Source organism: Pelophylax lessonae (assembly GCF_965119305.1).
Source record: "Pelophylax lessonae genome assembly, chromosome: 1".
In the NCBI taxonomy this organism is placed as follows: Eukaryota; Metazoa; Chordata; class Amphibia; order Anura; family Ranidae; genus Pelophylax; species Pelophylax lessonae.
This window is the reverse complement of record NC_138768.1, coordinates 810,702,242-810,721,436: the sequence shown is the minus strand read 5'-3', so window position 1 is coordinate 810,721,436 and position 19,195 is coordinate 810,702,242. Positions and strand designations below refer to the sequence as shown.

Below are 19,195 nucleotides of genomic sequence, written 5' to 3'. Positions count from 1 at the left end.
ACAGTGCAAGCTGCAATAAAAACGCATAGATAAACGGAAAAAAAAAAACTGCGCTCAACACTCAGACACACAAGAAAGTGCTTGTGTGCATATAACCTGATATTAACCATATAAAAGGTATTATTCCAAGTAAAACAAATGTGTGATAAATAAATGTCCTTTCAAATAGGTGAGTATAAGTGTTAGTCCTTAAAGTGCTCAGTGCAAAAGGATCTCTCAGCAGAACCGAATGTACTTCAACTTGATGTGAGGGACCTCCACCCTTAAAAATCCACCCAGTGCTCAGATTAGGTACTCCTTACGAGAGCTAGTTGACCCCTTAGTTATAGGGGGTCTCATACAGCATTGATCTCCACACAGATCTCCAGGCTATCCTTGTGATATCCTCATTGTTGGTCAGGCTCAGCTAGCATAGGAGACTCCGGGGTCAATGGTACCGTCTTTGTCATGCAGTTCCTGTAGTGAGGCGGCAGCCACCCCGTGCCTCTCCCGGCTGCTGGATAGCCTGGAGATCTGGGAGGCTTCTGTAGATCTGAAGGCACCAATGGAGCCCGCACTGTCAGACACCTTGAAGAAAAAAAAAGTACGCACCAGGGAGTGTGGGCCAAAAGGTCGTTGGCAAAGGTTGTTACCAAAGGGTAACGCCACAAACTGATAATGCTCCTCTCCCACAGCAAAGTGGAGAAAACGCTGGTGACTGGCACATATTGGAATGTGAAGATAGGCATCCTTGATGTCGATAGAGGCTATGAAATGCAACCACCGTTCGAATGGACTCTAGTCTGATTTTCTGTATACGCACAAAGTTTAGCGCCTTGAGGTCCAGGATTGGACAGGCTTTGCCCTCCTTCCTGAGGACTAGAGATGCAGCGAAACGAAAATTCTGGGCCGAAACAAACCGAAAATTCAGGAAGCCCTTGGCCGAAAATGACTTTTTTCCCCAAAATGATTTTAAAATATTTTTTTTCTAGTACATTGGGGAATAAGAGATATTGGAGAAAATAAGGGGATGCCTGGGATGCTAGAGAGGCACTAGTCTTAGCAGTACCAGAAAACAAAAATTCTGTCTGGAAGAGAAAGATAAGGAACAGGGAGAGAATACAGAGACAGTGTCTATGTATTCTCTCCCTGTTCCCTATCTTTCTCTTCCAGACAGAATCTTTGTTTTATGGCACTGCTGAGACTAGTGCCTCTCTAGCATCCCAGGCATCCCCTTATTTTCTCCAATATCTCTCTTTTGTTCCCAACTCTTCTTTAATAGACAGCACTCTGAGGGCAAGAAAATAATAAAAAGTTAACAGAGTTACAGATATAAGTGACTGCTAGAGGAAGAGAGCAAACTCCTTGTGGCATACATCAGATCCTTTAGTGACAGTTATCTGCTGGCACTCACTTACAGTAAAGAACGTCTGCGGTCGTGTCCGGAGCTAAGCAGCATGGCTTTGAGCCCTTGTCAGTCGACCCGGAGGAACAAAATTCTTTTAAGCCGAGAAGGAAGGTCCCCATCTACAACTAGTTTCCTTGCCCTTAGTAGCCTGCGGAAGAAATTTACTTTTTCTCTCCCCTCCCCCGTGAGACCTTTAATGATGTCATCCAGGGTAGCTCCAAACAGGTGATCTCCTTGAAAGGGAAGATCAGTCAAGGCTTTTTTAACGTTTGGTCTGCAGACCAGCATTCGGGCCAATAGACACGCCAAAGGACCACCGTCAAAACAGAGAGGAGCCATCAGAGGTGCTGTATCCTAAAAAGGCGTCCGATAAACTGCAGCCCCTGGACCGCCAGCTCAGCAAAGGCAGGGGGGAGCTGTTCTCCCTCCAGGTCATGGCGTAGGAGATTAACCCACTCAGTCAGAGCTTGCGACACCAGGGCAATGGTACCAGCCTCATTGTAGAACCAGCTAAGGTGTACATAGTGCGGGCCACAGCCTAGCCTTCCGGTCAGCCGGGTCCTTAAAGGCCAGGGACTCATCAACCGGAATCATGGTTGCCTTGTTTTAATCTGGAAACCGGAGGGTCCATTCTTAAGAAGGGACTCCTCGAAGTGGGCAACTCCTAGTAAAGCGCTTAGAACCCCACAGGGACGCTTTGGTCGTCCCGACTTTAGCAGCAATTCTGTCAAAATAAGCAAGGAAAGGAAACGCCTTTGCCGCTCTGGATAGCTTATGAGTGCCAAAGGGTACCTTCGCCTCCATCGCAGCTTTAGCTGCGTCCTCCATTTTCAGGGTCCCACGCACAGATAAAATCAGTGCATCCACCAGCGCCTTTTTATGCGCAGTAGCAGACATTGAGGAATGCATGCAGGAAGGAGGGGAAGTCGGGGGTCTGACTGTCCCAAGGAGAGGCCCACATCCACCCCAAAACCCACCACGGGCAGGGGGGGTGGCAGCTACTCACCATACCAGGAACCAGGTGGGCACCGCTCCAGACAGATCTTCCTCTCCATCGAAGTGGGGTCGGCCAGGAGGAACGCTGAGACTCAGGCCAAGGCGCGGTCTTATGCCACCTCGCGAGACGTTTAACTCGCAGGGCCAGCCCCGTCCAGTCAGGCTATGTCACGGCCAACCTAGTGCAGGGCTGAGGCTTGCATGCGCTCGCTGGCCAGACTGGGATGACCACTAGATCATCGAGCCCGTCACCCAGTCCGACAGCTGATAGTAGATCTCACAGGAAAAATCCAGGAGGAAAACATTTTCTTTCTAAAACTTTTTGCAAGGACCAAAGATCCCAGCAAGGAACTAGGAAGGGAAAAAAAAAAAAAAAAAACCACACTAGTGACTATAGCAGGGAGAGGGAGTATACCCCATGGCACTGCCCATGGGTGTAGCAAGAAGTTTTTCCTGCCTGGAGTCCTACTCCTGTAGGGGGCAGTATAACCCAATGGTCAAGAATGACAGGAACTGTGTCCGTCAATGAACGAAAAAGAAAGTGGTTTACTGAATACCTTGGGAGGGAAGTGCATGATAACCCCACCCCACCCACCATACTCTTAGGAGGGCAGACGACAGACATTGAGTTTGATTTTCAAATTATTATTGAGCTAATTAGGGTGTAAAACTATCACTGAAGACTACGGGGAGGCTGGAACATTTAGATGAGGACCCCTCAAGACTGTAGTACTTTAACCTCTGGTGAACCACATGTGTTTGCCAGCAGGGCAGGTGGGCCTTTAATAACCATATGCTGTACAAATGCACCCATGGGGACTGACGGCTCTCAGTCTGTTTATGATCAGGGATGGACTCCTGATGTGTACATAATAAGACATACAACGGATGGGCAAACTATTACAGAATTTAGGAGGCAGCAAATTCAATCTATTTGGCCAATAGGCAGCTTTTAGGCACAAATAGAATAACTGATTCTGTGTACTGATTCTGTGTACCACATAGGAAGTTACAAGGACACTGGAATCCTGGCAAGATCCACAATATTTCTGTGCTTGCAAAAATTTTTTCCTAGTATTAAAAATAATGCAGTCACCACATCTAAAAAGACGGGTAAAAAGGTAAAATACACCGATCAGCCATAACATTAGGACCACTCACCATGACCCACTGAAGCATGGACTCCACTAAAACTCTAAAAAGGTATACTGTGGCATCTAGCACCAAGCGGTGCGCCCCAGAACCAGTGCACAAAAATCACATACAGGTACATGATTTCGAGCAGGAGGGCTGCCCAGCCGCAGTATATCTTCGTGGGCGGTCCATAACCGGCTAGAGGTGATGGTCTGGATAGGGACCACAGTTGTAGTGGTCTGTGGAATAAACTGGTAAACATTGAAAATCATTGCTGTGTTGCTGTTTATTTATTTTTTTTGTAAGTACCAGCGTAAATTAGGTCTAACATTTTTAAATTCGGTTTTAGTTATGGCACACTTTACTGTTCTACACAGGACAGATAAAAGCATTGTAATTAGGTTTGCCCTGATTTTGTCATTTGCTACACTTTTAGGTTACAATGTAAAACTAGTTCTCTTTAACCGGTATAACAAAGTCCTTGAGTGCTCTGGCAACTAATAAAACTAATAAAGGAAAGCTGGCACAAAAACAAACTACACTTTCAACAAACAGAAGATTATGTAGTCACCCTCGAGGCACAGAAAATCATCAGACCTCCAGCTGTGTTTCTTCCTTCCCAATTACACTTCTCTAGCCTGATGATCACCCATTTCTGGGCTAATGACGAATCCCATCTCATATTTCTCTGAAAACTGAAATGTGTCAATTGCCTTGTTAAAAAAAAAAAAAAAAAAAAAAAAAAAAAAAAAAAGGTGACAGAAGATCAATTAAACACGGAGTATCCACCCGCTATCTTGACGCAGTCAACCTTAATGGTGGCCATACACACTGCAATTCTTTTTTTATCCAATCCATTTAATCAAAACAATGAAGCAGCCATAACTTCCCTCCTGATCAGTTTTCAATTAGATTCAAACTAAGCGGAAAGGCCAGAGTAGAAAACTATCAATCGTTTTACATTGATTGGGATAATTACTCATGAATGCGATCATATTTTAATTGATCCACTTCTAAAATTACATGATGGAGACTGATGCACTCAACTTATGATTTACATTAAAGTGGTTGTAAACCTCAGACATGAAATATGAACAAAGCATATCCCTCTGTAGTGTGTACTTGTCTTAACCCAGAGCACTAAGGCCCCATTTACACTTGTGCGACTTATGTGACTTTGGACCCTAAAGTCCTACCCCGTGTTTCCAGATAACCATATCTGTGCCCGAGCATGCAGCACGGAATTTTAGGAAAGAAGGAGGAAGGGGGTGAAACCGGTGTATTGTTGTGTACCTGTGTAATGTTGAGTACTGTGGCATAACATAATAGTGTTGTGTACTGCTGAGAAATTGTGTGCGACTGAGTAAAGCCCCATACACACACGCAGATCGTCGTCATACAAACGTCAGCGGACGAAAGATCTGCCGATTGTATGCGTGTTAGTATGGTGCCTCCGACAGCTGTCTGCACACAATCCGCGGACAAGAGTCTTTCTTGCAAACATGAAAATTTTTGTCTGCGGACACCAGAACGGACAATTGTTTGCCTGTCAGTACAGAAATCAGCCGACAGACCGCAGATTTGCAAGACTGGGCATGCTCAGAAAATAAAAAACACAGGGAAAGTTAACCATTACATGACATCACTTCTGCAGTCAGCTGAAGTCTGCGGACAAAATTCTTGTGCTGTCCTTGTGCTGTCTTTGCACTTTTCAACAGACACCGACATCCCGGGGAGAAAAGACGAACATTTGTATGACGACGATCTGCGTGTGTGTATGGGGCTTAACTGTGGGCTGAAAAATTAGAGTCAGCAAGCTAGTTAACAGTTAAAAATCAGACAGTTAAAATTCCCAATCCCCATTAGATTAGTGGGTAGAGGGAAAGTGTCAAGAAGGCTGGTCCTGGGTTGGAACATCCCAATAAATACATCCTGTTGCGTGATGTTGGAGAAACCAGTCAGGGACCAGCATTGCTGGAGCAGAGCAACACCCCTAGCTGCCAGGGGGAAGAACTCCAGTGAGGGCGGGAGCGAGGCGAAGGGTAAGGAAAGATTCTGGTGGTAGGGGAACTCTATTAGTAGGACAGAAAGGACATTCTGTCACAAAGACCGTAAGCACCGAACAGTATGAGGTTTACTGGGAACTCAGGTTCAGCTCATCGCGGATCTGGAGGACAGATTATTGGGTGGGGCTGGGGAGGACCCAGCTGTCATGGCACAAGTGGGTACCAATGACAAAGTTAGAGGCAGGTGGAGAGTCCTAAAAAACGGTTTCAGGGACTTAGGAGCTAAAGTGAGGAGCAAGACCTCCAAGGTAGTATTCTTGGAAATACTACCTATACCTCAAGCCACGACAGAGGCATCGGGGGATTAGGGAAACTAACAAGTGGCTGAGGAACTGGTGTAGAGAGGAGTTTGAGTTCCTGGAGAACTGAGCAGAATTTTCAATCGGTTACCAGCTTTTTAGAAGGGACAGATTGCACCTAAATGGGGGAGGGTGCAGCCCTACTGGGGGAGAAGATGGCCGAAAAGTTAGAGGAGCTTTTAAACTAGGCGATTGGGGGGGGGGGGGGGTCCAGATATAGAGCTAGCCATCAGGAGACAAGGTTCAGCAGGCAAATATTGAGGGCATTAGGAGGTAGGGTGACCAGAGATTCAAGTCCAAAAGGTAGGCAAGTTGACAAATCCAAAATGCAGCCTCATAATATCTAACAAGGCGACCAGACAAAAATTACGAGGTTTGTATACTAATGCTAGAAGTTTGGCTAACAAGAAGGGAGAACTGGAGCTGCTAATGCATGAGGATTTCGATTTTGTGGGAATTTCAGAAACTTGGTTTGACAGCTCTCAATGTTGGCTGGCAACCATTCAGGGGTATTCCCTTTATAGCAGAGATAGGGAGGGTAAAAAAAGGGGGAGGGGTATGCCTATATATCAAGAACGATGTGCAAGTGAATATGAGGGACCCTATCACTAATGGAGCTAGGGAGGAGGTGGAATCCCTATGGGTATAGCTTCAAAGGGAAGATACTAAAAGGTAAAAGTAATATTGGACATATGCTATAGACCACCTATCCAAAAGGAGGGGGGGGGGAAGCGGACCTCCTAGCACAGCTTAGAATGGCAGCAAGGATGGGAAATGTCATTATAATGGGGGATTTTACTTATTCAGATATAGACTGGGCAAAAGAAACCACACATTCGTCAAATGCCTCATACACACGCACCGATTGTTGGCCGACCGATCGGCCGTCTTTTGTCCAGTGTTGTGTTGGTTGAAATGTGCTCTAGACTGCACACGAATTTTGTCGGCCAACAACAACCAACTGCAGAAGTAATGTCATGTGCTGGTTTACTTTTTGTGTGTTTTTTCTTCTCTGAGCATGCCCAGTCTTGCTCATCACATTTTTGTCTGCCGAAATCTGTACTGACTGACGAACAATTGGCCGTTCTGGTGACGGCCAACAAAAATTATAGCATGCACACCAGATTTTATTTGGCCGAAAAGTCGCAGTTGGTTGTCGGAAGCATCATACTAACAAGCCGACAATCGGCCGATTGGACGTTGGCCGAAAATTCACGGCCAACAATCGTTGCGTGTGTACGAGGCATAAGGCTCGCCATTTCCTAAATGTTTAGCAGTACAATTTCATGGGTCAGATGGTGAACGCACAAACAAGAAAATGCGTTACTAGACTAAATGTATTACTAAAGGGGCAACTTAGGAAACAGTGACCACGGGTCAATTAGTTTCAGCATAAATCACAGAAATAGGAAAAATAAGGGTAACACAAAGACACTGAACTTCAAAAGGGCCAACTTCCCTAAACTTCACTCTATGCTAGATGATATTTAATGGGATAGAATCCTGGGAACAAAAAACACTGAGAAAAAAGGAGTGCTTTAATACTTAAGGGTATTGGCCAGTGCATTCCGATAGGGAATACGCATAAGAGCTAAAAATAAACCCTGGGTGGCTAAACTCTAAATGTAAAAATGCATATAAATATAAAAATAAAAGAAAAAGGCCTTCAAGAAATACAAAGCCGAGGGGGTCATTAGCAGCATTCCAGAATTACAAAGAATGCAATCAGAAATGTAAGAGCACAAACAAGGCGGCTAAGACAGAACACGAAAGCGGAGTACGAAAACGTACATAGCGGAGGAGAGTTAAAAAAAAAAAAAAAAAAACCCCCAAGAAATTCTTTAAGTATATAAATATTAAGAAAGTGAGGCTAGCAAAAGAAATGGGGGGGGGGGGGGGGGGGGGAATACAGTAACCTAGACTGTAATGTTAAAGTTAATAAAACCAACAGTTGCAGCGGCTGGGAGCGCTATACAAGCATTATGTAGCTATAAACCATATACAGCGCTTGTTTGTATCAGCGCTGGTATGATGTGCAGTATAGAAAATAGACATCCTACATTTTTCCTTAATCCGCTGGATGGTACTGCAGTGTGGAGACATGAATGAAGCCTCATTATATATAACTGAAGCCAAAGGTTTTTAGTTGTTTTGTATAGAGTGGAGTAGGATTAGAAGATCCGTCAGGTTTTTATTGCTGTCTGTGTCCCTATTAGGGAGACCCATCCTCTAGAATTGTTCTGTTTACCATTATTACCAAAAGTAAAAGAAATGACCACCAGAACAGGAATAAAAGGGAAACCAGTTCTGGTCAGTGGTGTATTTAGGTTTTGTGCTGCCCTAGGCCTGACTAAACTTGGGCAACCCCTAATTAAAATATGACCCACCCCTTCCTGTAAAGGCCACACCCATTCCTGTTTATGACCCGCCCTGTCATCTGTAAACCACAGACCACAACCACAGTCTATCAGTGCCCATCAGCGGGGCCACCAGTGCAGCCCATCAGCACCCCCTCATTAGTGCAGCCCCTTCATCAGTGGGGATCAGTTCAGCCTCATGGATTAGTAAGATTACTCCTTTCTTTTAAGAGATTTAGACTTGTGTTTGCTGCCACTGATTGTAATCATAGGATTATTTCACTTATTTGTATAATGACTAGGAAGTCCAGAGTCATTATACAAATAAGTGAAATAATCAGTGGCAAACACAAGTCCACATATCCTAAAAGAAAGGAGTAATCTTACTAATCCAGTGACATATTGTGATAGCACATATAGAGGTGAGCAGGTCCAAAATATTATTGCCATCATATAAAAGTCTTAATTGTATATGATGCAATTCAGTATGCTCGCTCAAGGACAAGGATGTTTAAAGAAATTAAATTTTATTATTGACATGATGCCTGCCATACCTGGGGGCGGAGGAGGGTAGGAGGAGAATAGTCCACACTTCTTCGCATTGGGGGCCGTCGTGCCAGTTGTATCAAGTGTGGTCGGCGGCCTGCCCGAATGTCCTCACCGGCTGGCATCATTATACCGGCAGGTAGCAGTGTGACTGCTTTATGGGGGTGCCAGACTGACTTGGCTCCTGGACCCTGCCCTCAGGCCCAATTAACCCCAGAAGACTGGCACTATACAAAAAAAAAAAAAAAAAAAAAAAGTGTAGCGCAAGCTGGCGGGGAACCTTTTCGTGCAGGAGCCAGGAGGAGGCTGTTTTTTTTTCGTGCGGGTTGCAGCTTTTTTGCTGCCTCATGCAAAGTGCCCCCCTAGGCCTGGGCCTTGTCGGCCTAGGCCAAGATATAGCACTGGTTCTGGTGACAACCAGGCATTTCCCCTCACTTTCTGTTTAGGCTATGGGACAGGAAATTTCTCCCCAAAGGGACACAGATGGCAAAAAAGTGCCCACTAGCAGGGGACCGCTTTTCACAGCGCAGTTAAGCGGCTGCTGTCAGGTTTTTAGGAGGCGGCCCGACTACTTGAATGGTACGCATTAAATTTGTTGCAGCCATGATGACACAAAGCAATGCGACCCCAGCATGTGAACAGAGCCCTCAGGCTGTATTGTAGACTTAAGGTGGATGGTAAATCTGTGGTTTAACCACCTGTTTTTAACACCCGTGTGAAAGAAGTCTTAAGGCTCATTTACACTGGTGTTGCCTGCAGTAGATGGCTTTTTAGAGGGTTTCTGACAGGTGGTGAGGTGTTAGGTCACCTAACCACATTTTAACACCCCCCCCCCCCAAAAAAAAACAAAACAAAACCCTAAAACACCTTGAAGCTAACTGCAATTCTCTACTGTTACCACAGCACGCGTACGCCTGTCTGCTGCCTTTGCAGGGTAAACTTATTGTAAAGCTGTGTGTATTGGCATGGTATACATACAAATGGTATTGCACAGAGTGGCTCTTTACCTCCTCTTCTGGAGTCCTCTGCTAGTGTTCCCATAGCAAACTGCTTCCTATGGGGGCACTCAGGGGTGCCTACTCCTGAGCCCCATTCTGTGCCCATTAACTCACACAGCATGGCTCAGCCCTGTCCCTCCCAACTTGCTGTGATTGAGCATCAGAAGCCAATGGCAGTCCAAAGAAGGAGGGAGCAGCTGCTCTTGTGCACAGAACCAGAGTGAGATTATCTCAGGTATATATTTTTTACCCTAAGAGCCCTTCCACAATGAGGCACTTAAAAAACGGACCAACTGCTGAGCGCTTTTAAAGGCACTTTTCTGGCATTAGAGGTGTGTTTTAACCCCCCCCCCCCCCAGAACCATTTTGAGGCAATTTTGAAGCACTTTTCAGGTGCCTCCAATTCATTCCAATAGCGAGGGACGTTTTTGAGTCGCTTTTCCAAGCTCTCCAAAGATGCCGCTTGTGGGATTTTTTTCACCGATCCACCAGCGCACCGCCAGTGTGAAAGCTTTAGATTTTATGATTTTAATAGGAATAGGTTCTCTGGAGCTTTTCAGATGCATTTTTTTAGCGCCAAAACGCTTGAAAAGCATCTCAGTGTGAAATGGCTCTGAAGCAGAGAATGCGGGAAGGTAAAACAACCTTGTACCTTTAGGGCCCCTTTACGCCTGATGTGTTTTTGCCTAAAAAAAAAAAAAAAAAAAAAGAAAAAAAATTTACAAGAAAAAAGTTTTCCAATTAACTCCTATGGGACTCTTCACACCACTGCTCGGTGGCTGCCGTGAGTTTTGAAAAGTCCTGCTTGCAGCATCTTTGATGTGGTTATCAAAACCGTACCAAAAATGCAACTCCCATTAAAATGAATAGAAATATACAAAAACGCTCCTGGTCACTTTAACCCCCTTTCTGCTCAGGCCAATCTTGAATGACAATTGCGCAGTCATGCAACACTACCCATATGATATTTGTATCATTTTTTGAGACAGAGCTCTCTTTTATGGCATTCCCTCAATTCGTATAGTGCAGAGCTGTTCTCTGCTCACTCACAGCTGTCAAAAAAAGGAAGAACCTCCAAACGATTATTAACAATATTAGGCTGCAAGATAACTATAAAGTCCCGGTTCATACTTGTGCGATGCGGGAAGGCTGCGAATTCGCTGCCTGTTCCCGCATCGCAAACGCACATCTGGCAGTTCACACTGCCATATGCGATACGCAGGGGTGTCAATTAAATGTTGACACCCCCAGTTTGATCGCATATCGCAGTGCGATCTGACAGTTCGCACAGGATCCGATCGCACAAGTGTGAACCACTGTGCGATCCGATTCTGATGCGGCTGAAAAAATGCCTCATGTGCGACTTTTGTGTGGGTGCAGTGCGAATTCAGCCATACAAAGTGTATGGCTGAATTCGCACTGAGCATCCGATCGCATGTAATGAAGGAGCAGTGCGCTCCGATATTACATGCGATCGCCGCACACGTGGAAGTGTGAACCGGCACTCAACACAATGTTTTACAACATATATATATATTTGATCTTTTAGATCAAAAGGAATTAACTTCCATCTGTGAGGGCAGTTTAACCTCCTAAAAACTAAACCTTTTCCTAACACTTGTTGCTCACAAGTTAAAAAAATCAGTAGTTTTGGCTAGAAAATTACTTTGAACCACCAAATAAAAAAAAAAAAATAAATAAAAAAAAAAAAAAAAGGATATATTTTTTTGGCAGAGACCCTTGAGAATAAAATGGTGATCAATACAATCTTTTATCTCACACTGTATTTGCGCAGCGGTCTTTCAAACGCAGTTTTTTTGGGGAAAATACACTTTAATGAATGTAAAAAACGAAACAGTATAGTTGGCCAAATTTTTTTGTATAATGTGAAAGATGTTGTTACGCCAAGAATCGTGATCTTTATACTCAGGCTCCGTTCACATCTAGGCGTTTTTGGGGCGTTTTTCTGCTCTAGGATCAGCTCTCAAAACGCCCAACAAGACAAATCCTATTCATTTCAATGGCCCCTGTTCACATCTGAGCGTTTTGACGCTGTTTACAAAACGCCCAACGCTCAAAAAAGTACATGAGCTTCTTTTTGGGCAGATTACAGGCGTTTTCCATTGATCTCTATTCAATCTAAAAACGCCTGCACAAAAATCGCGGTAAAAATCGCCGTAAAATCGCGGTTAAAAACGCCGCAAAAATCGCGGTAAAAAACGCGCGAAAAACGCTACGCTCAGGTGTGAATGTAGCCTAAGCAAAAAAAAGTTGCGATTCTCATTTTATCCAGAATCGTGCAGCTGTTACTGGGTTTTTGTTTATTTATTTTTTTTAAGAAAAAAACAAAAATGTTTTAGTTTGGATTGCAAACAAGTAAAATACATTTTTCTCCTGCACAGATTGCTGCTGATGGGGCTGCACAGATAATCAGGGCGTTGATGAACAGTGTAAGCAATTTACTCACTGTTCCCTGTCAGACCAGCTGGTTATCGGATCTCCTTTCCTTGCCCAGAGACCGTGTGTGAAGAAAGGAGCTGATAACCGTCAAGCTTGCTTACACACGTGACCAAGGTAAAGGGCCAATTACAGTTGATCGGTAATTAGCGGTGTCCAAATAACACAGCTATCCCAGGGGGAGCGCAGGTGGGAGGACGTCCTCCCAGAACTGGAGGTCGGTGCTGTAGCCGTCTTTGGTTAAAGGATACGTTCACATTTCGGAAAATGTTCTCACTCCAACAGCCTCTCACCCCCCCCCACCCAACCCACTCACCATTTTGACAGCAGGCCAAGGATCTTCTCCCCTTACCCACCGTCACAATTTGAAAAGAAAACATCCGTGTGAGGCTCCGCCCACACAGCCACATCATTGATTCACAGAGTTCTGTGAATGAATGAATTACAAGTAACAATAGCCTATGTGTCTGTAGGCTTGGAGTTCTTCATGAACTACCAGGGTGCTGGTAGTAGTTCATTGTTTCATAGTACTTCAATAAATAAAAAATAAAAAAGTAAAAATGTATTTAATACAGGTACTTAACCACTTGCCGACTGCCGCACGACTATTTACGTCGGCAGTCAGCCCCTCACAGGCAAAGCGACGTAGGGATACGTCGCTAGCCTGTAAGGGTTTTGGGAGCGAGCACCACCGGATGCATGCTCCCGCTCGGTCACAGACCCCCCCGCGTGTGTGCCCGGCGGACCCGATGTCCACCGGGCACTTGCGATCGTCCGTGACAGCGAGAGAAAGGCAGGCGACTAAAGTAAACAAAGCCGCCTGTCAGTCTCCCCTGTGTAAGAATGGTGATCAAACGGTTCTACTATGTAGGACCGTTGATCATTGTTCTTACACTAGAAGCCACAGCCAATCACAGTTAGAATCACGCCCCTAGGGACACACTTAATCCCTCCCTCTCAAAAAAGTTAACCCCTTCACGGCCAGTGTCATTTTTACAGTAACAGTGCATATGTATAGCACTGATTACTGTAGTAATGTCACTGGTAACCCCAAAAGTGTCAAAAATGTCAGTCAAGGGTCCGATCTGTCCACTCCAATGTCGCAGTCGCAACAAAAATGACAAAAATCTTTCCCTTTGTTAGTAAACGCAATAACTTTTCGCAAACCAATCAAAATACGCTTTTTGCGAATTTTTTTACCAAACATATGGTAAAAAATAAATTGGCCTAAAATGTTAAAAAAATTTTGATGTTTACATTTTTTTGGGGGAATTTCATATAAAAAAAAAAAAAGTGAAAAATATTGTTATTTTTGCAAAATTGACGCTCTTTTTTTGTTTATAGCGCATGATAAAAAAAAAATAAAAAAATATCGCACAGGTGATCAAATACCACCAAAAGAAAGCTCCGTTTGTGGGGAAAAAAAAAAGACGCCAAATTCGTTTAGGTACAGCGTCGCACGACCGCGCAATTGTCCGTTAAATTCACGCAGTGCCGAATCGCAAAATAGGCCCTGGTCAGGAAGGGGGTAAAATCTTCCGGGGCTTAAGTGGTTAACCACTTCCAGCCCAAGGCCGTCATATGAGGTCCTGGACTTTGAGTGGAGATCTTTGAATGATGGGTGCAGCTACAGGCATCATCCAGATATTTTCTGCTGTCGATTCCCTGCACCATATAAACAAACATACTGGCTGTTCAGTCGCTTATTTTTAGAGGCGGGGAGAAGAGAAGCCCCCCCGGTGCCCTCCAGGTGCTTCTACCGGCTCACCCGTGCGATCGGCAAGCCAGAGAAGGAGTCTGCCAGCAGTGGAAGTTTACCATAGAAAATATGGCAGACCAGATGGTCCCCAGCAGTCCCTTGGACCTTCGGAGGCTTGGGCGCAACGTTATGACGTCACGTCTGGCCTGGCAGATGTAAACACTGCCGTATACTCAGCTGAAGTATATATTTTTTTAATCTCAGTCTTCCCAGCCCAGAGGAGAGATGTGGGGTCTTATAGACCCCCCCCCCCCCCATCTCTCCATAATGAGGAACTGACATGCCTTATTTCTTTTACAAAAGAGGTTTAAATTCCTTGTAATAGGATTAAAAGCCATAAAAAATTAAAGGGAAAGTGTAAAAATAAAAAATATAAAAAAGAAAATAAAGCGCCCCCTTCCCCACATGCAGAAGCGAACACATACGTGCGTTGCAACCACATATGTAAATGGAGTTTACTTTAAACCACACACGTGAGGTATCACCGCGAACGTTAGAGTGAGAGCAATAATTACAGCCCAAGACCTCCTCTTCAAACTGATAACCGTGAAATTTTTTTTAAAACGTTGCCCATAGAGATTTTTAAGTACTGAAGTTTGGTACCATTCCATAACTGTGCGCAATTTTAAAGCTTCACGTTAGATATCAATTTACTCGGCGTAACATCACTATCTCTCTATCCATCTCTATCTCTCTATCCATCTCTATCTCTCTATCCATCTCTATCTCTCTATCCATCTCTATCTCTCTATCCATCTCTATCTCATACAAAAAAATTTGGGCTACTTTTTTTTTTTTTTTAAAACGCGTTTAAAAAATTGCTGTGCAAATACCGTGCGACATCAAAAGTTGCAACAACCACCATTTTATTCTCTAGGGCAGTGGTCCTCAACCCTGGCCTACAGGGCCCACTAACAGGCCAGATTTTCAAGATAACTGAAATAAATCCCAGGTGATATCATTTGCTGCTCAGTGATTGCAGTACTCTAGTCTGCATCTCCCCAAGGTAATACTTAAAATCTGGCCTGTTAGTGGGCCCTGTAGGCCAGGGTTGAGGACCACTGCTCTAGGGTCTCTTCAAAAAAAAATAAAAAAAATAAAAAAAAATAAACACATGATGATTTTTTATATGCAGGAGAGGAGTGCCAAAATAGGCCTGGTATGGAAGTGGCAAATTGGCTCCTCTCTAAATTGGCCCTAGTGTACGCATGAATGAGAGTTAGGGACCTTCGTTTGTAAGCTCCATTTACCTGCAGAAAAAAAAATGTGCATTTGCTTTTCTTTTTCTTCCTTTTTCTGTAGAAAAGGTAACCTCATCATTTAACCACTTGCCTACTGGGTACTTTTACCCCTTTCCTGCTCAGGCCAATTTTCAGATTTCAGTGATGTTGCACTTTGAATGACAATTGTGGCGTCATGCAACACTGTACCCATATGACATTTTTATCACACAAAATTTCTTTTGGTGGTATTTAACCACCACTGGGTTGTTTATTTTTTGCTAAACAACAAAAAAAAAAAAAATGTTTTTTCATAGTCGATTATAAAATTTTAGAAATGGGGAATTTGCTGCGCATCAGATAAATATACCTTTTAAAATATGTTAAAATATTAAAAGAATAAATAGTGAAATCTTAACAGAGCTGCCAACACCTGACCCTGAATCAGAACACCAGATCATAAAAAGTATAGCATGTAGATGGTGTAGCGCTTTAAACAGTGATAATAGGATGAACCGCACAGTCCATGAGTTCACACATATCAAACTTTGGATATTGATAGTCCTTCAAAAGTAAAATATGTGGTCCGAAAGAAAGGTATAAACACTCCAAACTCCAATAGCCCAGTGCAGAGTGACCACCAAGGAATGAGATTGGACTCTTACCACAATGCAGTGATCCCCATTACAGGGATTGTATTCCGCTTGTGTCAGATCCAAAGCCACAACCAGGTCCTGCACTGGCTTCCGCACCACTCAAGACCAATGAGTATATAAAAGAAGGGGAACAACTCCCATAGTGAGTATCTCAAAATACTTTAATAAAGTAAAGTAACAGAGCAACTCACATGTAATTTGCGGTTAGAGTGTTCAAAGGACTCGGTATCCTACCGAGAAAATGGCTGCTGCGTCCCCTTGTCGGCCGCAGTGTGATGTGCCGCAGGCTACTCCTACGCGTTTCGTCAGAGAGTGACGTTGTGCTATAGATTATAAAATTTTGCAAACAGGTATTTTTCTCCTGCACTGATGGGCGCCGATGAGGCTGCACTGATACTCAAGACACTGATAATCTGCATGAGGAAAGGAATGTTGATAACTGGCTTGTGTTTACATCATGATCAGCTGTCATTGGACACAGCTGATCATGTGGTTAAAAAAAAAGGGCCAGTCAGGCCCTTTTACCCTGATCTGTGATCAGCTGTGCTCAAAGAAAATTTAGCGTCTCATCCAATTAGAATGCTCCTATTTCTGGCAATAGGCTGCACTTTGACCTGTCAAATCGCTCCGATGTGAACAGAGGCTAAAACATGTCTGGGTGCCATCTAATTAGAATTGCACTGCAAACACGGTTTGGTGCAAACTGATGCAGTTGTTGTGTGGCAAAACAAAAAAAAAAAAAAACAAAAAAAAAAAAAAAAAAAGAGAAAAGGAAGCACACCTGGCTCAGTGCTCTAATTTGGTACCCAAGTCTCTTTGGCGCGACAAACATACATACATAGAGCAGCCATTTGAACTGAAGCAAGTTGCACAATAACATTGATGAGCAGAACGCGCGATCCCACTTCATGACGCGCATGTGGGGGCTTATTTGTACTTTAACCACTTGCCGTCTTCTCACGTTGAGCCTACTGCGGCAAAGTGGTTCGTTATCGTCTGACGACGTAGACCTACTTCGTCAGACACTCCCCTTTCTCCGCACGCCACCAGAGGCTCGCTCCCGCTGTATTCAGTCACAGCGGGAGTCGGGCCAGGGGAGGAGCAGCGGCGATTGCAGCTGCTCTTCCCCGATCGTTGGGGAATCGAGTGTGGAGATCCGCCCGCCTGTGTTAACAAAGCGGGCGGATCTCCTAAGTGACAGGCAGGGTCAGGTTGAACCTGCGATCTGTCCTTGTGTCACACAGTCACCTCCCCCCCACACGTTAGTAAGCACCAGGCATACATTAACCCCTCCCTCTCCAATGAAATTAACCCCTTCCCTGCCAGTGTCATTTTTACAGTAACAGTGCATATGTATAGCACTGATTACTGTAGTAATGTCACTGGTACCCCCAAAAGTGTCAAAAATGTCAGTCAAGGGTCCGGTCTGTCCGCCGCAATGTCGCAGTCCTGCAAAAAAAAAAAAGAAAACTCAGATCGCCGCCAGTACGCGTTAAAAAAAAAAAAAAAAAAAAAAACACACCAAAAATGACAGAAATCTTTCCCTTAGTTAGTAAATGCAATAACTTTTGCGCAAACCAATCAAAATACGCTTATTGTGATTTTTTTTTTTACCAAACATAGGTAGCAGAAAACAAATTGGCCAAAAATGTAAAAAAATTTTGATTTTTACATTTTTTGGGGGGGAATTTCATATAAAAAAAAAATGTGAAAAATATTGTTATTTTTTCAAAATTTTCGCTCTTTTTTTGTTTATAGCGCAAAAAGTAGAAAATCGCACAGGTGATCAAATACCACCTAAAGAAAGCTCTGTTTGTGGGAAAAAAGGACGTCAATTTCATTTGGGTACGGCGTCACACGACCGCGCAATTGTCAGTTAAAGTCGCACAGCGCCGAATCGCAAAAAGTGGCCCAGACGTAAGACAGCAAAATCCTCCGGTGGTAAAGTGGTTAAATAAGTAAAAAAAGTTTGCACAAACGGCACACCACTGTCGCAATTTAGCACACAGGCGAGCGCAAACCAGCCTTAAATCCATGGAACGCATCACGACGTGCGTCACCGCGTGCGCTGACACTCCATACACAGCACCTTCAACAGGCGACTCGCATTTTGATGCGTTTCCTTTGGTTTTAATGGAAATTGATCCCAATGTGTGGTTGTCAGCCATAGACAGATAATAACGTCTGGACGGGTAGCTATGCAATGTCTGAATCAGCACCTAAAGCAACAGCCGCCTCTGACAGGCCGCTAGACTGTAAGCTCTGCGGCCCAGGGTCACGTGACAGGCCGTGTCGGAAGTCTCACCTCGTCCACGGTGCGGCGCGGGAGGTGCAGCATTCCCAGCAGCAGCTTCAGCTTGACGGCGGAGGAGAGATTGTGGAAACACAGCCGCACGTTGTCAATGACGGTGGCGGTGAGCAGTGAGGCGATGCTGGGGGGAGCCCAGAGCTCGTCCGCCGAGCCCAGCTTGTTATGAAGCCACAGGCCGGTGTCGCTCTCCCTCATCGACGCCATCTTGAGAAAAGAAAAACATCGCGAGCAGGCATTTTATGAGGACACCTAAAAAAAAAAAAAAAAAAAAGCTGCGAGGCCCCCCTCTGGCGCTGTGAGGCTGAATGGTGCCTGCGCTGAGTTCTCGCGATACCTGTGTGCAGGGGAACGGCCGTGGCCGGTGCTCCTGTAGGTGATGGCTTCGTGTCTCTTCCCATACCTATACTGTTAGAAAGAGAGCCATTTGAAAAGAGGAGAAGGCGAGAGCTGCCTGAACCGATGGCTAGTATCTCCATCATTGTCTGCCCACATCAAAGATGGCCGACGGACGCTAGAGCGCGGCTTCCCTACATGGCAATTCCCACCAGCACCATGACGACGCGATTTTCCTCTTTGTATAAGTGCCCACAAGGGCCAAAAATATTCAATGTAAATATTCAAAATGATTGAACATGTAGAATTCTTACTGCAGCAAAGAAATACTGAGAGCCATTCACATTCAATAAAGTGTTTGCAAAACCTTTCTGGTGGTGTGGTCTTTATAAAAAGTCCTAATTTTGTAAAATTTTAATTTAGGGCTCACATAGCTCCCAACTGTCCCTGATTTCGAGGGATTGTCCCTGATTTGGAACAAAGTCCCTCCGTCCCTCTTTCCTCCTCATTTGTCCCTCATTTTGGTCCGATCTATATAGTTGTATATAAAATGCACTTTTTATCTTTCAAAAAGCATTTCCCAGTGCTAAACCTTTCATCTAATTTCTAAATTGCTGCATTTGTAAATTCCAAAAGCCAGTAAAAAAGGAAAGGTAGGGGTAAAAAAGTACTTGTG

The 19,195-nt window shown here is 44.3% G+C and overlaps 1 protein-coding gene across 1 annotated transcript in view; it reads right to left on the bottom strand.

Annotated features, from left to right (window-relative positions):
* NELFA (negative elongation factor complex member A) overlaps nucleotides 1–18,765 on the bottom strand; it is a 56,743-nt gene extending 37,978 nt beyond the window's left edge. Inside the window, exon 1 of the mRNA XM_082261781.1 lies at nucleotides 18,181–18,765. Within this exon, the coding sequence (XP_082117907.1) occupies nucleotides 18,181–18,390 (210 nt within the window). The 5' untranslated portion in view covers nucleotides 18,391–18,765. The remainder of the gene's footprint in view (nucleotides 1–18,180) is intronic.
* Between the last annotated feature and the right edge of the window lie 430 nt (nucleotides 18,766–19,195).